Source organism: Ranitomeya imitator, chromosome 10 (genome assembly GCF_032444005.1).
Source record: "Ranitomeya imitator isolate aRanImi1 chromosome 10, aRanImi1.pri, whole genome shotgun sequence".
In the NCBI taxonomy this organism is placed as follows: domain Eukaryota; kingdom Metazoa; phylum Chordata; class Amphibia; order Anura; family Dendrobatidae; genus Ranitomeya; species Ranitomeya imitator.
This window is the reverse complement of record NC_091291.1, coordinates 103607291-103629773: the sequence shown is the minus strand read 5'-3', so window position 1 is coordinate 103629773 and position 22483 is coordinate 103607291. Positions and strand designations below refer to the sequence as shown.

At 43.2% G+C, this 22483-nt stretch overlaps 1 protein-coding gene across 1 annotated transcript in view; it reads right to left on the bottom strand.

Annotated features, from left to right (window-relative positions):
• NPHP4 (nephrocystin 4) overlaps positions 1-22483 on the bottom strand; it is a 292383-nt gene that overhangs the window by 28799 nt on the left and 241101 nt on the right. Inside the window, exons 22-26 of the mRNA XM_069742453.1 lie at positions 21593-21782; positions 20155-20238; positions 17126-17282; positions 16946-17031; positions 11541-11626 (exon numbers count right to left, since the gene is read on the bottom strand). Coding sequence (XP_069598554.1) covers positions 11541-11626; positions 16946-17031; positions 17126-17282; positions 20155-20238; positions 21593-21782 — 603 coding nt within the window. The remainder of the gene's footprint in view (positions 1-11540; positions 11627-16945; positions 17032-17125; positions 17283-20154; positions 20239-21592; positions 21783-22483) is intronic.

Sequence of the window (22483 nt, the reverse complement as noted above, 5' to 3'; positions counted from 1 at the left end):
AACTTCTATAATACTGCCCCTATGTACAACAATATAACTACTATTATACTGCCCCCTATGTATAAGAATATAACTACTATAATACTGCCCCTATGTATAAGAATCTAACTACTATAATACTGCTCCTATGTACAAGAATATAACTACTATAATACTGCCCCCTACGTACAGGAATATAACTACTATAATACTGCTCCTATGTACAAGAATATAACTACTATAATACTGCCCCCTACGTACAGGAATATAACTACTATAATACTGCTCCTATGTACAAGAATATAACTACTATAATACTGCCCCCTACGTACAGGAATATAACTACTATAATACTGCTCCTATGTTCAAGAATATAACTACTATAATACTGTTCCTATGCTCAAGAATATAACTACTATAATACTGCTCCTATGTACAAGAATATAACTACTATAATACTGCTCCTATGTTCAAGAATATAACTACTATAATACTGCCCCCTATGTATAAGAATATCACTACTATAATACTGCCTCTATGTACAAGAATATAACTACTATAATACTGCCACTATGTACAAGAATATAACTACTATAATACTGCCTTCTATGTACAAGAATATAACTACTATAATACTGCACCTATGTACAATATAACTACTATAATACTGCCCCCTATGTATAAGAATATAACAGCTATAATACTGTCCCTATGTACAAGAATATAACTACAATAATACTGCTCCTATGTACAGGAATATAACTACTATAATTCTGCCTCCTATGTACAAGAATATAAATACTATAATACTGCCCCTATGTACAAGAATATAACTACTATGATATTGCCCCTTATGTATAAGAATATAACTACTATAATACTCCTCCTATGTACAAGAATATAACTACTATGATATTGCCCCTATGTACAAAAATATAACTACTATAATACTGCTCCTATGTACAAGAATATAACTACTATAATACTGCTCCCTATGTACAAGAATATAACTACTATAATACTGCCCCCTATGTATAAGAATATAACAGCTATAATACTGTCCCTATGTACAAGAATATAACTACAATAATACTGCTCCTATGTACAGGAATATAACTACTATAATTCTGCCTCCTATGTACAAGAATATAAATACTATAATACTGCCCCTATGTACAATATAACTTCTATAATACTGCCCCTATGTACAACAATATAACTACTATAATACTGCCTCTATGTACAAGAATATAACTACTATAATACTGCCCCCTATGTATAAGAATATAACTACTATAATACTGCCCCTATGTACAAGAATATAACTACTATAATACTGCCCCTATGCACAAGAATATAACTACTATAACACTGCTCCTATGTACAAGAATATAACTACTATAATACTGCCTCTATGTACAAGAATATAACCACTATAACACTGCTCCTATGTACAAGAATATAACTACTATAATACTGCCTCTATGTACAAGAATATAACTACTATAACACTGCCTCTATGTACAAGAATATAACTACTATAATACTGCTCCTATTTACAAGAATATAACTACTATAATACTGCCCCTATATACAAGAATATAACTACTATAATACTGCTCCCATTTACAAGAATATAACTACTATAATACTGCCTCCTATGTACAAGAATATAACTACTATAATACTGCCCCTATGTACAAGAATATAACTACTATAATACTGCCCCTATGTACAAGAATATAACTACTATGATATTGCCCCTTATGTATAAGAATATAACTACTATAATACTCCTCCTATGTACAAGAATATAACTACTATGATATTGCCCCTATGTACAAGAATATAACTACTATAATACTGCTCCTATGTACAAGAATATAACTACTATAATACTGTTCCTATGCTCAAGAATATAACTACTATAATACTGCTCCTATGTATAAGAATATAACTACTATAATACTGCCCCTATGTATAAGAATATAACTACTATAATACTGCTCCTATGTATAAGAATATAACTACTATAATACTGCCCCTATGTATAAGAATATAACTACTATAATACTGCCCCTATGTATAAGAATATAACTACTATAATACTGCCCCTATGTATAAGAATATAACTACTATAATACTGCTCCTATGTATAAGAATATAACTACTATAATACTGCTCCTATGTATAAGAATATAACTACTATAATACTGCCCCTATGTATAAGAACATAACTACTATAATACTGCCTCTATGTACAAGAATATAACTACTATAATACTGCTCCTATTTACAAGAATATAACTACTATAATACTGCCCCTATGTACAAGAATATAACTACTATAATACTGCTCCTATTTACAAGAATATAACTACTATAATACTGCCTCCTATGTACAAGAATATAACTACTATAATACTGCCCCTATGTACAAGAATATAACTACTATAATACTGCCCCTATGTACAAGAATATAACTACTATGATATTGCCCCTTATGTATAAGAATATAACTACTATAATACTCCTCCTATGTACAAGAATATAACTACTATGATATTGCCCCTATGTACAAGAATATAACTACTATAATACTGCTCCTATGTACAAGAATATAACTACTATAATACTGTTCCTATGCTCAAGAATATAACTACTATAATACTGCTCCTATGTATAAGAATATAACTACTATAATACTGCCCCTATGTATAAGAATATAACTACTATAATACTGCTCCTATGTATAAGAATATAACTACTATAATACTGCCCCTATGTATAAGAATATAACTACTATAATACTGCCCCTATGTATAAGAATATAACTACTATAATACTGCTCCTATGTATAAGAATATAACTACTATAATACTGCTCCTATGTATAAGAATATAACTACTATAATACTGCCCCTATGTATAAGAACATAACTACTATAATACTGCTCCTATGTATAAGAATATAACTACTATAATACTGCCGCTATGTACAAGAATATAACTACTATAATACTGCCCCATGTACAAGAATATACCTACTATAATACTGCTCCTATGTATAAGAATATAACTACTATAATACTGCTCCTATGTATAAGAATATAACTACTATAATACTGCTCCTATGTATAAGAACATAACTACTATAATACTGCCCCTATGTATAAGAACATAACTATTATAATATTGCCCCTATGTATAAGAACATAACTACTATAATACCGCTCCTATGTATAAGAACATAACTACTATAATACTGCCCCTATGTATAAGAATATAACTACTATAATACTGCCCCTATGTATAAGAATATAACTACTATAATACTGCCCCTATGTATAAGAATATAACTACTATAATACTGCCCCTATGTATAAGAATATAACTATTGCCTCCTATTGGCAACAATATGGAAATAAATTTCAGGAAAATATTAAGTGAATGGGGGGCGTGTCCTAGCTGGCCATGTGAGTGGAAGCAGGGAAGAGTGCTCCTGCTGCCATAAGGACAAAAATCCTGCTTTAACCCCGATTTTCGGGTAAACTCACGTAAATCCGGCTGGCTGAAGGTCCGGAGAGTGCAGCGGTGCGGAGCAGCAGGTCCGGAGTCGGCAGCGATGACAAGGAGGCGGCAGAAAGACGCTGGCACCAGCGATGCAGGAGCCGGCCAAGATGGCTCCGATGCTAGGGAGGACGCCGAGAAGGAGAACGCCGCATGTCAGCGGCGCATGGAGGTGGCCGCAAAGCTGCAGCAGTATGCCAGAGTGGAGGCTGCTGAGGAGGCAGAACCAGGATCTGGAGCTGGAGCTGACCAGGAGGAGGAGGAAGCAAGCACAGCCGAGCAGCATGAGGTACAGAGGGGGAAGGAGAGAGGCAGCATGGCTGGGGCTAGTGGGGGACCTGGAGGCATACCACAGGGAGAGGAGCCGACTCTTAGAGATGTTATCACACTGATCTCTTCATGTCAGCAATCCCTGAACTCCTTGGCCCAGCAGATGCAGGAAGTTAAAGGGGACACGGCACAGATTAATGCGGCTCTGCAGAAAATGGACAAACGTATAGGAGTGGTGGAGGAGAGGGTGAGCACGGCAGAAGATCACATAGTTAAGCTACAAAAAGCTGAAAAGAAGTTCGCCCAAGCAATAGCCGAGCTCGCTGCCAAAAATGAGGATCTGGAAAATAGATCCAGAAGAAATAATATACGTATAGTGGGGCTGCCTGAAAATACTGAGGGGAGAAATCCCACTGAGTTTGTGGAGAACTGGCTGTTGGAGAAGATTGGGAGCACAGTGTTGACAAAAGTCTTTGCTGTTGAACGGGCTCATAGGGTCCCGCCGCAGCCCCCTGCCCCAGGAGCAAATCCCCGTACCATGCTTGCTAAAATACTCAATTACAGAGACAGAGACATTATCCTTAGAAAGGCTAGAGAGATGGAGGATCTGACGGCTGGAGGTCAGAAAATCGCCATTTATCCGGATTATTCCGCTGCGGTTCAGAAACAGCGGATGAAGTTTACTGGAGTCAAGCGGCGACTGAGGGAGCTGGGAGTGCAGTACTCAGTGATGTTTCCCGCCAAGCTGAGACTGGTGGCTTTTAATAAGACCCACTTTTTCTTGACACCGGAGGACGCTACCCAGTGGCTTGATACTCATGAGAAAAAACTTAAGGGAATGGGCGACTGACATTTTGGCGAGATCCAGTTGGGATTTGTTTTCTCTGTCGATGGAGGAGAGTTCTGCGCTCGTTAGCAATGGTTAAAGAGTTGAGCAACTGTTGGGGGTTCTGCTGGGCCATATTGAAGGAATGGCCGGAGGGGACAGTACCAACTACTAAGTACGGGGGAGGAGGGTTATGCTGGGTACTGTGAACTGGTTTGGTACTTTTTCTATATGTTAATATAAGTTGAAATGTTAAGATACAATAAAGTGAAAGTTGGGGGGGAAATTGTGATTGCTATGGCAGCGGGACGCGAATGGAGAGGGTTAAGTAAGGGAGAGTGTTCATAGTGGGCAGTGGAGCCCCACTCTTGATGAGAGGAAGAATGCGTTATATTGGGGGGGTTAGGGGGGTAAGTTGGGAGGGGGCAGGGGGGGTGGGAGGGGTGGGACAGCTCATACTTGGGAAATTGGATACTTTAAGAAATGATGAGCCACATGATGGGAGATTGTATTAAAATATTGAGTTGGAATGTGAGAGGTCTGGCAGATAAAACACGGCGGGCGGCAAGTCTGCAGTATGTCCGCGAACAGAAGGTCTCAATGATTTGTTTGTTAGAGACACATTTAGTGCGGGAGAGGGTGAACATATTGAATAGGCGCTGGATACAGAGGGCGTATCATTCTACTTTCTCGACGTATTCTAGGGGTGTGTCTGTGTTAATACCTGCGGGGGTGCAGTATGAGGAGGTAATGGTGAAAGAGGATGTCGATGGTCAGTATGTGGTGGTGAAATGTAAAATGAATGGAGTATTGATGTGTATAGTGGCAATGTATATTCCGCCCCCATACTCAAGCAAGAAGATAAGAGAGGTGCTGGAGAGGGTAGAGCGCTGGGGACCGTTACCATTACTAATTATCGGCGACCTTAATAATATATGTGATGACTTTTGGGATAAGAACAAAAAACCCCAGAATAGGACGGCGGGACATACCACTACGTTTGGGACTTATGTCGGGGAAGTGGGCATGGTTGATTTATGGAGAGTTAGGCATATCGGGGAAAGGGCGTATTCATGCTACTCACCAGCTCATGGTACGCTGTCTAGGATTGATCTGGCACTGGGTAACCGATTACTAGATACGATGGTAAGGGACGTGAGATATTTACCTAGGGCTCTCTCAGACCATAGTCCAGTTGAAGTGGAATTTCGATCAGTGGGGACACGGAACGGGAGCAGAAGGGAGTGGAAAATTCACCCTAATTGGCTACACAGTATGGACTTGGAGAAGATTAAGAAGGAATTGGTGGAATTTTTTGAGATAAATGAGGGTAGCGTAGATGTACTTACTGTGTGGGAAGCCATGAAAGCGTACTTGAGAGGGCTGTTGTTTAGGGATATTAGCAGGTGTAAGCGGAAATCGAGAGAGGCAGAGAGGCTGGCGATAGAATGGCTGAGGGTGGCTGAAGATGAGATGGTAATAATGGGTACTTTGGAGGCTGGGAGGAGGTTAAAGGCAGCTCAAAGCCAGCTAGAGGCGGTCTTGCTGAGTGAGGCTGAAAGGAAGAGGGAATTCATGAATTTGGCCTATTACCAGGAGGGTGAATCAGTGGGTCATTTGCTGTCGCTGGTGGCATCTGCCCAGAGAAATACTTCCTTTGTTCACTCTTTGGTGACTGGGAGTGGTGTTGCTGTTTCTGAGACTTCAGAGATTTTGGAGACTTTTGCAGATTTTTACGCAGACTTATACTCCTCTCGGGTAGATGGGTCAATGGAGGACACGGTGACGTTCCTTGAGGAGTTGGAGCTCCCGAGGCTGAGTGACACAGCTAGGGAGGATTTGGAGGCTCCCATTACGGAGGAGGAACTGAGACGGGCATTGCAGTTGATGGCTAGTGGGAAGGCGCCTGGCGTAGACGGATTTCCTGCCGAAATTTATAAAAGCTTGGGGGAAGTGTTGATCCCTAAATTGAAGGCGGTCTTGGAAGAGGCTACGAATGGTGGAAGGCTACCGGCATCTATGCGGGAGGCCACAATAGTGGTGATTCCAAAGGAGGGGAAAGACCCCACACAGCCGGATTCATATCGGCCAATTTCTTTGCTTACTATCGACGTTAAACTCCTGGCTAAGGTGTTGGCGATGAGGTTGACAAGTGTTATTTCTGGCCTGATACACTCAGACCAGTCTGGCTTTATGCCTGATAGGTCAACTGCGATTAATCTACGAAGGCTGTATATGAACTTGCAACTCAAAGCCGATAACTGTGGCCAGAGAGTTATTGCATCTTTAGACGCTCACAAGGCGTTCGATAGTGTGGAGTGGAGGTATCTCTGGCAGGTGTTGCGAAGAATGGGGTTTGGACCGCACTTCATATCATGGATTCAATTAATATACTCGATGCCGATGGCCAGGGTTAGGGTAAACGGGGAGTTGTCACGGACCATACAATTGGCTAGAGGGACGAGACAGGGGTGTCCGCTTTCCACCCTTTTGTTTGCTCTGGCGGTGGAACCACTGGCCGCTACGCTTCGACAGTCTGATGAGATGACGGGGTTTAAATATGGGGTGATTGAAGAAAGGGTGGCGTTGTATGCGGATGACATTCTGCTATTTCTGGCTGACCCGGTTGCATCCTTGGAGGGAGCCATTGGGATTATTGAACGATTCGGATCAGTGTCGGGACTTAGGATAAATTGGAGTAAGTCTATCTTGTTTAAGGTGGACGATGTGGATGGGGAGCCATTGGAGGACGGGCGACTGGAGGTGACGAGTAAATTTAAGTACCTAGGAATATGGGTATCTATGCCGGTCACTGACTATATACATGAGAATCTGACTCCAATCTTGGGTGCCCTCAAGGCAAAAGCGGATGCATGGCTTAAGCTACATTTGTCTGTGGTAGGCAGGGTGAATCTTATCAAAATGATTCTGATGCCGAAAATACTGTATATTCTTCACAATGCGCCGGTTTGGATACCACGTGGGAAATTTAGACAGATCAACTCTCTGTTTAGGAATCTGATTTGGGGGAGGCAGCATCCGCGTATCAAACTGGAGACACTTCAGCGACCCAAGGATGATGGGGGTCTGGCATTGCCTAACCCTGAGTTGTACTTTCTTGCAGCCCAGAGTCAGCATTTAAGGGGCTGGGCGCATGAGGGGTCATCTGGGGCAGTACAGCGGTTGATGGAGGTGGTGACAAAAAGAAGGCCAGTGGTGCAATGTTTGGAGGATGGATCCTTGGAGAGTTTGGGGAAGCTATATCCGACTTTGCTGTTGATACGCAAGCTGTGGAGTAGATTGAGGCACATACGTGGGATCACGGACTTGACTAGATACTCGCCGCTATGGCATAATAACAATCTGAAAGAATTTGAGGCATTGGGGGTACTGATAAAGTGGTTGGGCAAAGGGATTCAGTATGTGTATCAAATAATTGAACAAGGTGAACTGAAATCATTTTCCCAATTGCAGGCAGAATTTGGTCTTGGGTCTGCAGGGGAGTATCAATATTTGCGGATGAGGCATGCCTTTGGAGCTCAGAGTAGGAACGGAGGTATTAGGATTCAAAGGGATATAGTACTGGAGTATGTGTGTAATGATGGGACGACTGGAGGAGTCATATCCACTCTGTACAGGGATCTGTTGCACACTTTTCTATTGGGGTTTCCAATAATGGCAAGAGCTAAATGGGAAAGGGATTTGGGCCCAATAGATAATGAGACTTGGGAGTCGGTGTTGGAATGGATCCCAAGACTGTCGCTGAGTGAACCGTATAGACTGTCACAGCTTTATGTGATACACAGAGTTTATAGGTCTCCGATGGTGCTATATAAGGCAGGATTGCGTAATGACTCTGAATGTCCGAGGTGTAGGTCTACGGATGCAAACATTTTCCATATGATGTGGACATGTCCGAGGTTGGCTGCCTTCTGGGTGGTAGTTTTGAGTCGTATGGAAGGTGCGTATGGATGCACGGTGCCAAGGGATCCAGTTGTCTGTTTGTTGGGATGCGTAGATGAGATTGGAGTGGATAAACACCTAAAGATAGCTATAGCCAGATTGTTGTACATGGCTAGGAAGGTGATAGCTAGAAACTGGATTAGGGAAGAGCCGCCGTCAAGAGGAGAGTTCCTCCAGTATGTGAAACAGGGCCTGACACTAGAAAAAGGGATTTATAAGAAGGGAAAACTGAAACGTTCAATAAAATGTGGTCTCCATGGATTGCTATGGGATAGTAATGTGAAGTGTGGCTTATACGAATGGTTGAGGGATTAGATACTCTATTGTTTTAATGATGGTAGTAATTAACAAGATGAGCTGCTTTGTGGGGTGGGGGTGGGGGGCTTTGGGATCGAAGGGGGCTGTTTGAAGGGGGAGGGGGGGGAAATACTCTATATTGAAAATGTAAATGTAACATGTTAATTGCCTTGTTATTCTTAATAAAATTTATTTGAATTAAAAAAAAAAATATTAAGTGAATAATATAACTCTGTAATATGACAATGCAGACCACCCTTTTATGGACACCTCGGCTTTCTCATCATTATACCAATACCGGTAAGATCTATAAATCATTGAGTATATAACTTTTCTGGCCTATCGAAATTAAACAATTAATGATATCATTTGGGTAATTTATCTCTGCAAGCAACACTGACGGGACTATAAAACGAGGGCCTCGCCTCAGACAGTTTTATTGGTTGCTTTATAAACGTGTTAGATGCAGAATTTGTGTAGCTATAAAATGTGATTCTGCAGTAATAAGAGGATAGAAAGCACATTCAGACTTCAGCCTGGCAGCTTTATTAACTGCAAAGTGAATGTATACAGAGCAGCTGCTGTTAGGATCAATCAGGGGGCTATTCCCAAAACAAGGCTGCCCAAAGGCTGCTCCGATGGCTCTCATTACAAGCGAGAGTAAGATTTCACTTCATGGCTACTAAAAGAAAATAAATTAAAAAAAAAATGGTTCTAATATTTCACAAATAAAGCACAAAAATAAAAAAAAGAGTTGGTTACTATGACTATAATTGATTTACTATTTACTTATCTCTGGTTGTTGCCATGGGAACAACAATGAAAACATTCATCATTTTCCTTATCGGCTAAACCGAGAGAACAGAAAAAGTTCTATACTAAAGTCAATATTTATACTTTATTTTTAGATACTTTAATCTAAAGATGTCTGAATGGGAACATGATTGGTTACGTGAAGGCTGAAGATCCTAGCACTTCTTAATGATGAGGGGTTGTTACTTTTGTTTGGACATTCACCAGGCAGATGAAGTTCAATATAGATAAAATATAAAGGGATACATGTAAAGTAAAACTAGGAGAGTCACTTGTATAGAAGGATCTTGGTGTACTGGAAGAATACAGACGAAATAACAGCGTGCAGTGTCAATCAGCAGCTTCTAAAGCCAGCAGGGTATTGTCACAGATTAAAAGGGGCATGAACTCACAAGACAGGGACATATTACTACCACTTTACAAAGCATTAGTGCTACCTCATCTGAAATATGCACTTGTGGGCATCAGCCCTGGTGGTAGAAAAGGTACAAAGAAGAGCCACAAACCTGATAACGGTCATTGAGGATCTTAAGTATGTAAAATATTAAAAGAATTATATTTCTTTAGTCTTGAGAAGAATAACTTGTACTGGTACAGAAATGGGTCATACAAAGAGTATGGTCGAAAGTGGTTTCATGTAACAACCACCTGAAAAAACAAGGTGGGCACTCCGTTCACCTTGTGACAGACCACTTCAATCTCGGGCGGAGGCAGACCGGTTCAATCTCGGGCGGAGGCAAACCGGTTCAATCTCGGGCGGAGGCAGACCGGTTCAATCTCGGGCGGAGGCAGACCGGTTCAATCTCGGGCGGAGGCAGACCGGTTCAATCTCGGGCGGAGGCAGACCGGTTCAATCTCGGGCGGAGGCAGACCGGTTCAATCTCGGGCGGAGGCAGACCGGTTCAATCTCGGGCGGAGGCAGACCGGTTCAATCTCGGGCGGAGGCAGACCGGTTCAATCTCGGGCGGAGGCAGACCGGTTCAATCTCGGGCGGAGGCAGACCGGTTCAATCTCGGGCGGAGGCAAACCGGTTCAATCTCGGGCGGAGGCAAACCGGTTCAATCTCGGGCGGAGGCAGAACGGTTCAATCTCGGGCGGAGGCAGACCGGTTCAATCTCGGGCGGAGGCAGACCGGTTCAATCTCGGGCGGAGGCAGACCGGTTCAATCTCGGGCGGAGGCAGACCGGTTCAATCTCGGGCGGAGGCAGACCGGTTCAATCTCGGGCGGAGGCAGACCGGTTCAATCTCGGGCGGAGGCAGACCGGTTCAATCTCGGGCGGAGGCAGACCGGTTCAATCTCGGGCGGAGGCAGACCGGTTCAATCTCGGGCGGAGGCAGACCGGTTCAATCTCGGGCGGAGGCAGACCGGTTCAATCTCGGGCGGAGGCAGACCGGTTCAATCTCGGGCGGAGGCAGACCGGTTCAATCTCGGGCGGAGGCAGACCGGTTCAATCTCGGGCGGAGGCAGACCGGTTCAATCTCGGGCGGAGGCAGACCGGTTCAATCTCGGGCGGAGGCAGACCGGTTCAATCTCGGGCGGAGGCAGAACGGTTCAATCTCGGGCGGAGGCAGAACGGTTCAATCTCGGGCGGAGGCAGAACGGTTCAATCTCGGGCGGAGGCAGACCGGTTCAATCTCGGGGAGAGGCAGACCGGTTCAATCCCCGGAGACAATTTTAGCATAAGAACTATTAATCTGTGAAACAGTCTACATCAGGAAACCACTGATGGTTTCATAAAAAACTTTGGATGAAAATAATGTAAATAGCAGGTGATAGGGGTGTGGAAATATCACAAATAACACGGGAACACAATGTAACTTACATATAAAGTACAACAAAGAATCGTTTAATCTGTGGGCTTGGTCCTCCAGCGACTTTCAGGAAGATATCTTGGGGTTCTCTATGATCCTAGAATAAGAAGGGAACATTACAGGAATTATCCCATGGACCTTCTTATAAAAAGTAGAGGTGATTATTGTTACAAATCAGTAAAGATTATTAGAAATCACAGTAATTTATTTACTTTTGTGCTTTGTTACTCAAGGATTTCCCTTTTTATGGGCTGCCTTAGGCTGAGCAGCAGTGCCACGTGACCCTCTTCGCGGTCTACATCCCAGTTATACACAGCAGTTTTCTGCAATTAAAATCCCACCCCCGAGAAGCTGGAAACCATTGTCTAATCATAGAGGGATGCATCACTAGAACCGATACTGGGGAGAGAGAAGAGGGTCAACAGAGCATGGGTGTCCGCAGAGGTTGGCACCCTAAATAAAGCACCCAAGTTATGGTCCCCCGCTCACCGTTGTCTTACCCTAGCTGACCCTAGGTAATCTTGACTAAAGAAAGTCCCCAATGGCCAGACGACGGTGAGGGTGAGCGGGGGCCCCATGACGTGCGTGCTTTATCTAGGGTGCCAACCTCTGCCATCAAGCAGGGCTTACCTTTAGGGTGCATCACTGAAGGAAAATATTAGGACATCCCCCCTGCCTGATCTTGTTTTCAGTCCTGTTTTCTATGTGACATATTACTTGGATATTTTTTGGTCACCACATTGATATATGTATATCTGTTTGTTGGATAGGAATATCCAAGTTTGTTCCTTCTAAATAATACTAATAATAAAAGGTATAATTTTTAATAATAGGGATTTATTGACCTAGTTAGAAATTCATTGCATCCCATAGATGATTGATATACTGTAATTAAGTGTTACACTACAGATATGGCATAGACTCAGGTCCTGTGCCGGTGCCAAACGCAGCAGGAGCCGGATGTTACACATTGCCCAGCTGCGTGTGCCAGGACCGGACAAATCTCCAATCCTAGGACTTTAACCCCTCTCATACCACTGTCATTAGTGACTGCAGCATATAAGGAGTTTTATAAAAGGAGAGCGCTCCCTTTGTCAGCCCATTGGCACCTCCGCAGTACAATCTCTGGGATCCCATCGGCGGCACGGTCTGATGGGCATACACTGACAGATTACATAGTTAACTGAACTGCATACAGTAGGTTGTTCAGTGTATTATCAGTCCAATCAAAATATCGCATGTCCCAAACCCTCGTGAGACCAGTAAGTATTATAAGGGTATGTTCCAATATTGCGTTTGTGCGGCAAAAAAAAATGCAGCAGTTTAATGTAAAAGCAAAGTGGATGCGATTTCTGAAATCTCCTGTCCACGCTGTTTATTTTTTCCTGGCAGACTTGAAGCAGTTGCAAATCTGCAGCACGTCAATTCTTTCAGCATTTTTGCAGCATTTTCACCCATTGAATAGGAAAATGTGCACGTGAAAACAAGTATTTTACACATTCGTTTTTCCTGCCAAACTACAGTATTTGCAGCAGATTTTCTACCCTAAAAAAAGTAAATAAAAAATATTTGCACATTAAAAATTATATAAAAGAAAAAACATCTAAGTTTTAACAACAACAAAAAAATTAGTAATAAAAAAAACACACATATTTGGCATAACTGCGTTCACAATGAACCGTACCATAAAACTAAACTTGCCCTACAAAAAAAAAAACAACCCTCATACAATTTAATGTACTAAAAAATTAACAAAATATATCAGGATATGGTGACCGAAAATACAAAAAAAGTGTCTTTTTTTTCTGCACAAAAGTGGCAAAAGATTTTTTTTAAAAATACATAAATTTGGTATTAGTGTGATCGTCACGACTCACACAATAGAGATAACATGACAATTTTACCACACAGTGAATCTTATTTTTTTAAAAAAAAATGAATAAAATAATTCAAAAAATATTTTTTGGGGGTACATTTTGCCTCCCAAAGAGTGTAACAAAAAGTGATCAAAATGTGCATATACCTTAAAATAGTACCAATAAATCTACAGTTTGACACCGATAAAAATAAGCCCTCATTTAGCTCCACTGATAGAAAATTATAAAAGTTGGGGTACTCAGAATATGGCAAAAAGAGTTTTTTTTTTTTTATTGCATATGTATTGTATAAAATACCGAAAACAGAAATAAAATGATAGAAACTTTGCAAACCAGTGGCAGAATTACGGTTTTGTTTATATTCCGTCCTATAAAGTGTTAATAAAAGTTTATTAATTAGTTATATGTACCCCAAATTACCGGTATTCCGCTGACAAATACAAGTCATCCTGAAAAAAAACCCCAAAAAAACCCACAAGCCATGATACAACTATGTCGCTGAAAATGATATATAGGAAAAAAAAATATATATATATATGGCTCCTGGAATGTGACAATAGAAAAGTAAAACACATAAAATGGTCAGGCATAAAGAAAAACAACCTGTCGTGGTCTCAGATGGAGTGAATGAGCAGCGGCGCACTACACCCCGCTGATGTGTCAGTATGATGGAGGGCTGGCTGCAAATACGCTTTTGTATCTCTTGATGTCTGTTTCGGTGTTCGCGTGTTATTGCTGTAACGCTGTGTCATTCTGCGTGCGGCAGCACAATAACTCATTTGCCGATATTTTGCATAATACATGTGACGGCTGGAAATCTGGTCAATGTGCGGCCAATAAAACAAGAAGCCGCCTAGCAGCTAGCGCTGCCGTCCACCGGCTGACTATGACGCTGATTGGAAGTGTAGTTGGGAGATTAGGAGCAGGCTGGAAGATAAAATGTTGTAATTATTCCAGGTGCCACAATAGATCTCGTCAGCCGCCGTTCTCGGAAGACAAGAGACTAAATGATCAGAGGAGCTAATCCTAGAGAGCTTCGGAATGCGGCACAAAAATGGACAAAACGGAATTCATTCTGCCACGTGTTACGACACAGCAATAAGCGAGAGGATCCCGTCTTCGACGCCCCAGAGGCCTTTAAATATCTGGTATCTCCTTGGCTTGGCAAAATGGGTATGGGTGGGTGGTGGTAGATCAGTGGCTGCCAAGTTCATCGAGAGCTGCTTATCTTTGAGAAAATATTAAGATGAGGTCAAAACTCAACTGGTTGATCACTGTTTGCAGCATGGTATATTGTCTTCCTATCACCTGGTGGCCACAAGTGGCTTCCGGTAGGTTCATAAATCATGATAACAGTCATTCTGTGGTGTCACACGTGCTGTACTTATGGTGGAACACGTCTTGTAGCATTAACCAATGCCACCTAGAAGTGTTAGCTACCCCCAATCATCTCTAAGGGATGAGTATAATAGTGCTTGCTTGATATTAACCCATGTGGACAAGTCACTACCAGAAGACTCCTCTCATAAAATACTCTGCTGCTGGACCATAGACAATTTTTATCTACAGGGTGGGCCATTCATATGGATACACCTAAATAAAATGGGAATGGTTGGTGATTAGTGATGAGCGAGTATACTCGTTGCTCGGGTTTTCCCGAGGACGCTCGGGTGACCTCCGAGTATTTGTTAGTGTTCGGAGATTAAGTTTTCATCTCCTCAGCTGAAGGATTTACAGCTACTAGCCAGGCTGAGTACATGTTGGGATTCCCTAGCAACCAGGCAACCCCCACATGTACTCAGCCTGGCCAGTAGCTGTAAATCATTCAGCTGCGGCGATGAAAACAATCTCCGAACACTAACAAATACTCGGAGATCACCCAAGCGTGCTCGGGAAAACCCAAGCAACAAGTATATTCGCTCATCACTATTGGTGATATCCACTTCCTGTTTGTGGCACATTAGTATATTGGAGGGGGAAATTTTTCAAGATGGGTGGTGACCATGGCGGCCATTTTGAAGTTGGCTATTTTGGATCCAACTTTTTTTTTTTTCAATGGGAAGAGGGTCATGTGACATCAAACTTATTGAGAATTTCACAAGAAAAACAATGGTGTGCTTGGTTTTAACGTAACTTTATTGTTTCATGAGTTATTTACAAGTTTCTTTGTTTACAGGCATTGACATGTCGCAGAGGTTAACACGTGAGGAGCGGATAGAAATGGTGTTGATGTCTGGTGAATGCAGTACCCGGGTCATTGTAGCAGATTTCAATGGAAGACACCCTACGAGACCACTCATCTCCTATGCTAGAGTTAGCAAACTGCTTGCCAAATTTCGTGAAAAAGGTTCAATGTTGAATTTGCCAAAATGTGGATGCAAGAAAACGGTCACTAATGAAGAAACATCAGTGGCTGAAGATGCACTGAAGATGGCACGTTCCCTGAGTTTTTCCAGCAAGATGGTGCACCACCACATTATGGGTGTAAGGTCAGAGCATTCCTACATGAACAGTTTCCTGGAAAGTGGATTGGTCATTGTGGGCCAGTTGAATGGCCACCAAGGTCTCCCGATCTGACCCCCTTAGACTTTTATCTTTGGGGTCACCTGAAGGCAATTGTCTATGCTGTGAAGATACGAGATGTGCAGCATCTGAAACAGAGGATACTGGAAGCCTGTGCTAGCATTTCTTCTGCGGTGTTGCTATCAGTGTGTCAAGAGTGGGAGAAGAGGGTTGCATTGACAATCCAACACAATGGGCAGCAATTTGAACACATTTTATAAGTGGTCATAAACTTGCAAATAACTCATGAAGGAATAAAATTACCGTACATTAAAATCAAGCACACCATTGTTTTTCTTGTGAAATTCCCAATAAGTTTGACGTGTCACATGACCCTCTCCCATTGGAAAAAATAAAGTTGGATCCAAAATGGCTGACTTCAAAATGGCCTCCAGGGTCGCCACCCACCTTGAAAAGTTTTCCCCCTCCTATATTCTAATGGGCCACAAACAGGAAGTTGATATCACCAACCATTCCCATTTTATTTAGGTATATCCATATAAATGGCCCACCCTGTACATTCACCGCCATATACTAATGTAATCACATGGATAGAAAGGGCACTGCTGCCCGCAAAATCAGCACAGTCCTCCTCAGCTGCTGCCACTGTACCTCGCATCTGATTGGCTACCTGGCACTCTGTCCTCTCCCACTTCCTGGTGCTTCCCCGTCATAGGCACCTTCTCCTCGCTATGTAAGAAAGGAACTGGTCACTGCCACTCACAAAAGCCAACACACTCTTCTCTTAAACCTCTATAGGCTCCTATCAGTCCTCTTGTCTCTGCCCTCATGTTGACTCTATGCATTCATGGTGTCACTGGCATTATTGCAAGAGGACAGGTGACAAAACACTCCTGTTCTACTGCATCAGCCCCAGTGATTACACATCCACTACAAGCCGCAGATATGGACCGACTGCTATGAGGGGCTCACAAGGATAAATGTGATTCACTGATGAATGGCATGGTCTCACTTACCAATTTCTTGGTGTCACAGATAATATTGGGGTCACTGCACCTCACATACAGCTCCGGTTCCCCTCCAGGCATTCCAACAGGGGCACCTAGGAAAAAGCAAGATAACATGGATTTATCAAAAAGGACTAGATTAATTCACAACAACAAAATAGTGAAGAAAACAGTATTTTCTTACTGCACCTGGAAGAGTGTACCACGGGGGTAACCGGATGGACTTCTTCAGGAACGTCAGCTCTGGGTGATAAAATCTAAATGTTTGGTCCACGATGTGCGGTTGTGGTTCCACGCTGACTTGGAGAATGGCAATTGGTTTTCCATCTGATGCCTTAAAGGAAACCTGACACATACAAGAATGATAGTTTGTGATAGAGCCGCCATTAGACATCCCAAAGAGGTTGTCACCCAACTTTCCTACACTCCTGAGCAACTAATCTGTCGAATTACATAGTGATGAGAAATGTCTTCCTACATAACTAAAGGTGGCTATACACATTGCATGAATGTCGGCCGACCATCTAATGTGTATAAAGGGGAGTCCTGACAGCAAACGATGTAGAAAAGAAGGGTCGGGGGTATTTTGGATTACATTACGGCATACATTTTAGTAGATAAGTAGCCACCAAAAGTGGCCATGGTTTTGTTACCTAACCTGGCCCAAGTTCCGGGCTTTTCTCCCTACCCCTATGGCCGGCTCCCTTTGTGGTAGTCAAAGTCTGGTTATTATGGCCCGTCCTATGTCATGATCCAAGAAATTTTAAGGATGGCTCAGGTGGCTGTGCACTGCCTGAGTATTCAGGTAGTCCACTCTGTATGATGAAGGTATGAGATAATGAACTTTTCTCTGCTTTTTTTTTTTTATATTACCGCACCCTTAATCCTACTAAATAAAAGGTTCATTATAACAATCTCATTTTTGCCGTTCCTGTGCACTACTGTAACAAAATAAATAATTGCAACTCTGCTCCTCCTGTCTTCTACCGCATTCATGCAGCAAGGTACCAGACTGCCTACACATGTGTTTATTTGCACATTAGGCTCTGCTACATATAGTGCTTCCAGCTCAGCTTATCCTCCTGCCATTCTGCATATCCAACTGAACTGGTCATGGCGGCTCTCCATGCCATGCGTCACGTCCAACAATACTACAACATGGCCTCTGATCTACCCTGATCTATGCCTAAAGGTACCTTCACACTGAGCAACTTTAGAATGATAACGATAGCAATCCGTGACGTTGCAGCGTCCTGGCTAGCGATATCGTTGTGTTTGACACGCTGCAGCGATCAGGATCCTGCTGTGACATCGCTGGTCGGAGCTAGAAGGCCAGAACTTTATTTTGTCGCTGGATCACCCGCTGACATCGCTGAATCGGAGTGTGTGACGCCGATCCAGCGATGTGTTCACTTGTAACCAGGGTAAACATCGGGTTACTAAGCGCAGGGCTGCGCTTAGTAACCCGATGTTTACCCTGGTTACCTTTGTAAAAGTAAAAAAAACACTACATACTTACATTCCGGTGTCTGTCACGTCCCTCGCCGTCAGCTTCCCGCACTGACTTTGTGAGCGCCGGCCGTAAAGCAGAGCACAGCGGTGACGTCACCGTTGTGCTTTATGGCAGGCGCTCAGAGTCAGTGCGGGAAGCTGAAGGCGGGGGACGTGACAGACACCGGAATGTAAGTATGTAGTGTTTTTTGTTTTTTTTTACTATTACAAAGGTAACCAGGGTAAACATCGGGTTACTAAGCGCAGCCCTGCGCTTAGTAACCCGATGTTTACCCTGGTTACCCGGGGACTTCGGCATCGTTGGTCGCTGGAGAGCTGTCTGTGTGACAGCTCTCCAGCGATCACACAACGACTAAACAGCGACGCTGCAGCGATCGGCATAGTTGTCTATATCGCTGCAGCGTCGCTTAATGTGACGGTACCTTTAGAGAATCCACCTAACCAGATGAGAAAAGAACAGGTTACCAATTGAGAGCAACAAAGCTCAAGGTGCAATGGTAACTGTTGGTTGATAGTGATCTGTAGCTTATGGCCACCTTGAACAGGATTGCCATTAAGGAGTCTTGGAAAGCTTGCTGACAAGTCATTTAGAAACCAATATAGTAGCCATATTGGTTATCACTGGTTTACTGTTATGGGTTTTCCTACCTGATAAAGTGATGGGTATGTCATTATCTTATTATGGGTGGGGGTCTCCCACTAACCCAAGGAAATCAAAGGCCCAAAGTGGTGGCATAATGCATCTCATCACTGTTTCCCCAGTAGGATGGTACCTCGGCCACCTACTATGCATGCGTTATGACCCTAATCAAGGATATGAGGCTGGCTATTCCCAACTTAGAAGAGGGGTCTTAGTGCCACACCAACCCTGCACCTCCTTTATGTTCAGGATCAAAGAAAATCCAGGTTGGACCCCACCAATCATAAAATTATATAGGGACATAACACTAGGGTTGAGCGACTTTTACTTTTATAGGATCGGGTCGGGTTTCACGAAACCCGACTTTTTCAAAAGTCGGGTCGAGTGAAATCGGCCGATCCTATAAAAAAGTCGGGGTCGGCCGAAACTCGAAACCCAATGCAGTGCATTGGGTTTCCAATGGTTCCCAGGGTCTGAAGGAGAGGAAACTCTCCTTCAGGCCCTGCAATCCATATTTAAGTGTAAAATAAAGAATTAAAATAAAAAATATCGCTACACTCACCCTCGGACGCGCCCTGGTACTAACCGGGAACCTTCCTTCCTTCGAATCAGCGCTTGCAGGACCTTGCGGTGACGTCGCAGCTTGTGATTGGTCGCGCGAGCGGTCACATGGGCGGTCGCGCGACCAATCACAAGCCGCGACGTCACCGCAAGGTCCTGCAAGCGCTGATTCGAAGGAAGGAAGGCTGCCGGTTAGTACCAGGGCGCGTCAGAGGGTGAGTATAGCGATATTTTTTATTTTAATTCTTTATTTTACACTTAAATATGGATTCCGATACCGATTTCCGATATTGCAAACATATCGGAACTCGGTATCGGAATTCCGATTCCAGATTCAGAAGATCGCCGACCTCATGGCCAACCCCACACAGGGGTCGGGTCGGGTTTCATGAAACCCGACTTTGCCAAAAGTCGGCGACTTCTGAAAATGGCCGACCCGTTTCGCTCAACCCTACATAACACAACTAAAGGGTTTGACGTACAAATACTAGGTCCATCATCTCACCTTAATCCGTTTAGAAGACATGGTGTTCGACTTGAATTGGGACGACCTGTCGGGGTCTTTTGCTAGAAGTACGGGATCAGGACTCTGCAGTCACAAAAAAAAATGTAGCGAGGATCACATCTGGCCCAGAAAATGTGTAGATATTACAGAGATTAGCTGGCAGTTACCCATGTACGACTTATTGTTAATGACTGACATTATACCACCGTGGTATAATATATACGGTTTGTTATTCTTCTAGATGGGGGGACGGTTACTCCACATATATTGCAGATGTCAGATTGTAGGGAGCTATAAGATGTTGGATGTGAACCTACCAGACGCATTCATTTAAAGAGACGCTGTCAGCACATTCTTACATATGAATGTAGGCTGTGCGGGCACTTGTTTCCCAATAAAAAAATATTACCTTATGTGCCAGTCATGAGAAATCTAGCGTAGAAGCCATATGCAAATCAGGTTGGAAGTGCACTGGGGTGTCAATGCACTTGGGATAAAAGGTCTGAGTGCACAGTCACGCCCACAGTGCACTTCCAGACTGATTTGAATTTCTACAAAAAATTATTATTATTTTACTAAGTGACGAGTGGCTACACAGCAACATCACCACTTTCATATGTAAAAACCTGCCGAAAGGTTCCCTTTAAGACATAACAGATGAGATTTCTTAAGCTTTGAGGAGGGTTGTTATGTGTACAGGCAAGACCACCTTATAGAGGCAGCCGAATCTCAACCAGTGCTAGTCATTACTATGTACAGGGATGGACAAAACGTGGACCTAGTATTAAAGGGGTCTTCCAATCCAGATGCAGTTTGTTGTCAAAAAGAGAAAAACACGCTTTACTGACTCTCCCCAGGTTGGCTGAGCTGCAGCACCCTGTGTCCGGCACGGGGCGCAGCCCAGATGTTGCTTCAACAGTGCGACAGTCCATCAGTGAGCTCAGCTGCTCTGAGCAGGGCTTTCCTTCTGCGCAGACAGAGCCGATCAGCTCACTGATTAGCTGCAGCACTCTCGACGTGATTTCAGCGTCGCAGCGGATATAGGTCACCAGGAACAGCAGCAGAGACACAGAAATGGACCTGGTGAGAGTGAGTAAAGCATGGTTTGTTTTGGTTTTTATAACGAGCTGTGCCCAGGGACCATAATTTTCTGAAAGGGCATTACCCCTTTAAGTGTATGCCCTATGATACAATACAGTGTAGCACAGGGGTGTCAAACTGCATTCCTCGAGGGCTGCAAACAGGTCATGTTTTCAGGATTTCCTTGTACTGCACAGGTGATAATTTAATCACCAACTCATTATTTGTGTAGGTGATTAAATTATCACCTGTGCAGTACAAGGAAATCCTGAAAACATGACCTGTTTGCAGTCCTCGAGGAATGCAGTTTGACACCCCTGGTGTAGCGTATAATCTACAATGTCATTCCTAAACTCACCGGCAGCAAGGACGTGGGATCCAGGCAGACAGTCTGGTACCTGAATGGAATATAAACGGTCTCCTTGGGTCGGAGGTACAGTTGGGGGGTGTCGCTCTGCTGCTGAACATGAAACATATTTTCCTCTATGGGTGTCGTCGTGTTTGTCAGCTCTTTAAAATGTCTCCATTCCTGTGTGTCCACGATCACCCTGGAAGGGTATAGAGAAACCTTCAGCTTTATAGTCCATGGCCAAGGGATCATGTCATCCGTCTGAGATTCGGATTCTTTCTCACCATGACATGGTGACTATAGGGGGCGACGCTAATCACCATTAGCTTCAGACCATACTTGCCAACTTTTACCACCAAGGATCTGAGCTTCCCTTGGTGGCAAATTCGCCTATTTTCTGAAGACCACCAAGGATCTGAGCTTCCCTTGGTGGCAAATTCACCTATTTTCTGAAGACTACCAAGGATCTGAGCTTCCCTTGGTGGCAAATTTCACCTATTTTCTGAAGACTTGCCCCATTCTCGCCAGTTTCCTGAATAAGGAGACCCTGCGGAGGTTTCAGGCAGGTTCTACAAGACCCCGGAAATTTGCTGACTATTCCCCTTATTCCTGGAGCCTTTTAGAAAGGGTTGGCAAATATGTCTCCAGTAGATGTAGATATTCATGGTGATGTGAATCCCTAACAGGACTTCACGACAATGTGGTACCAGAGGAGGACTTGTCATCCAAAGTGCAGCCTCAGGCTTGGGGCCTGTATCTTTAAATCCTCACATTTTTGTAAAAAAATATCCGTTTCCATATTTTTGAGATATACCAAATGATCTTTTTAAAGATGTCTTCTGGTGGGTCTCACTATAGTGAATGTACACACCATTATGTTTTGCGTAGTCTAGACCCAAA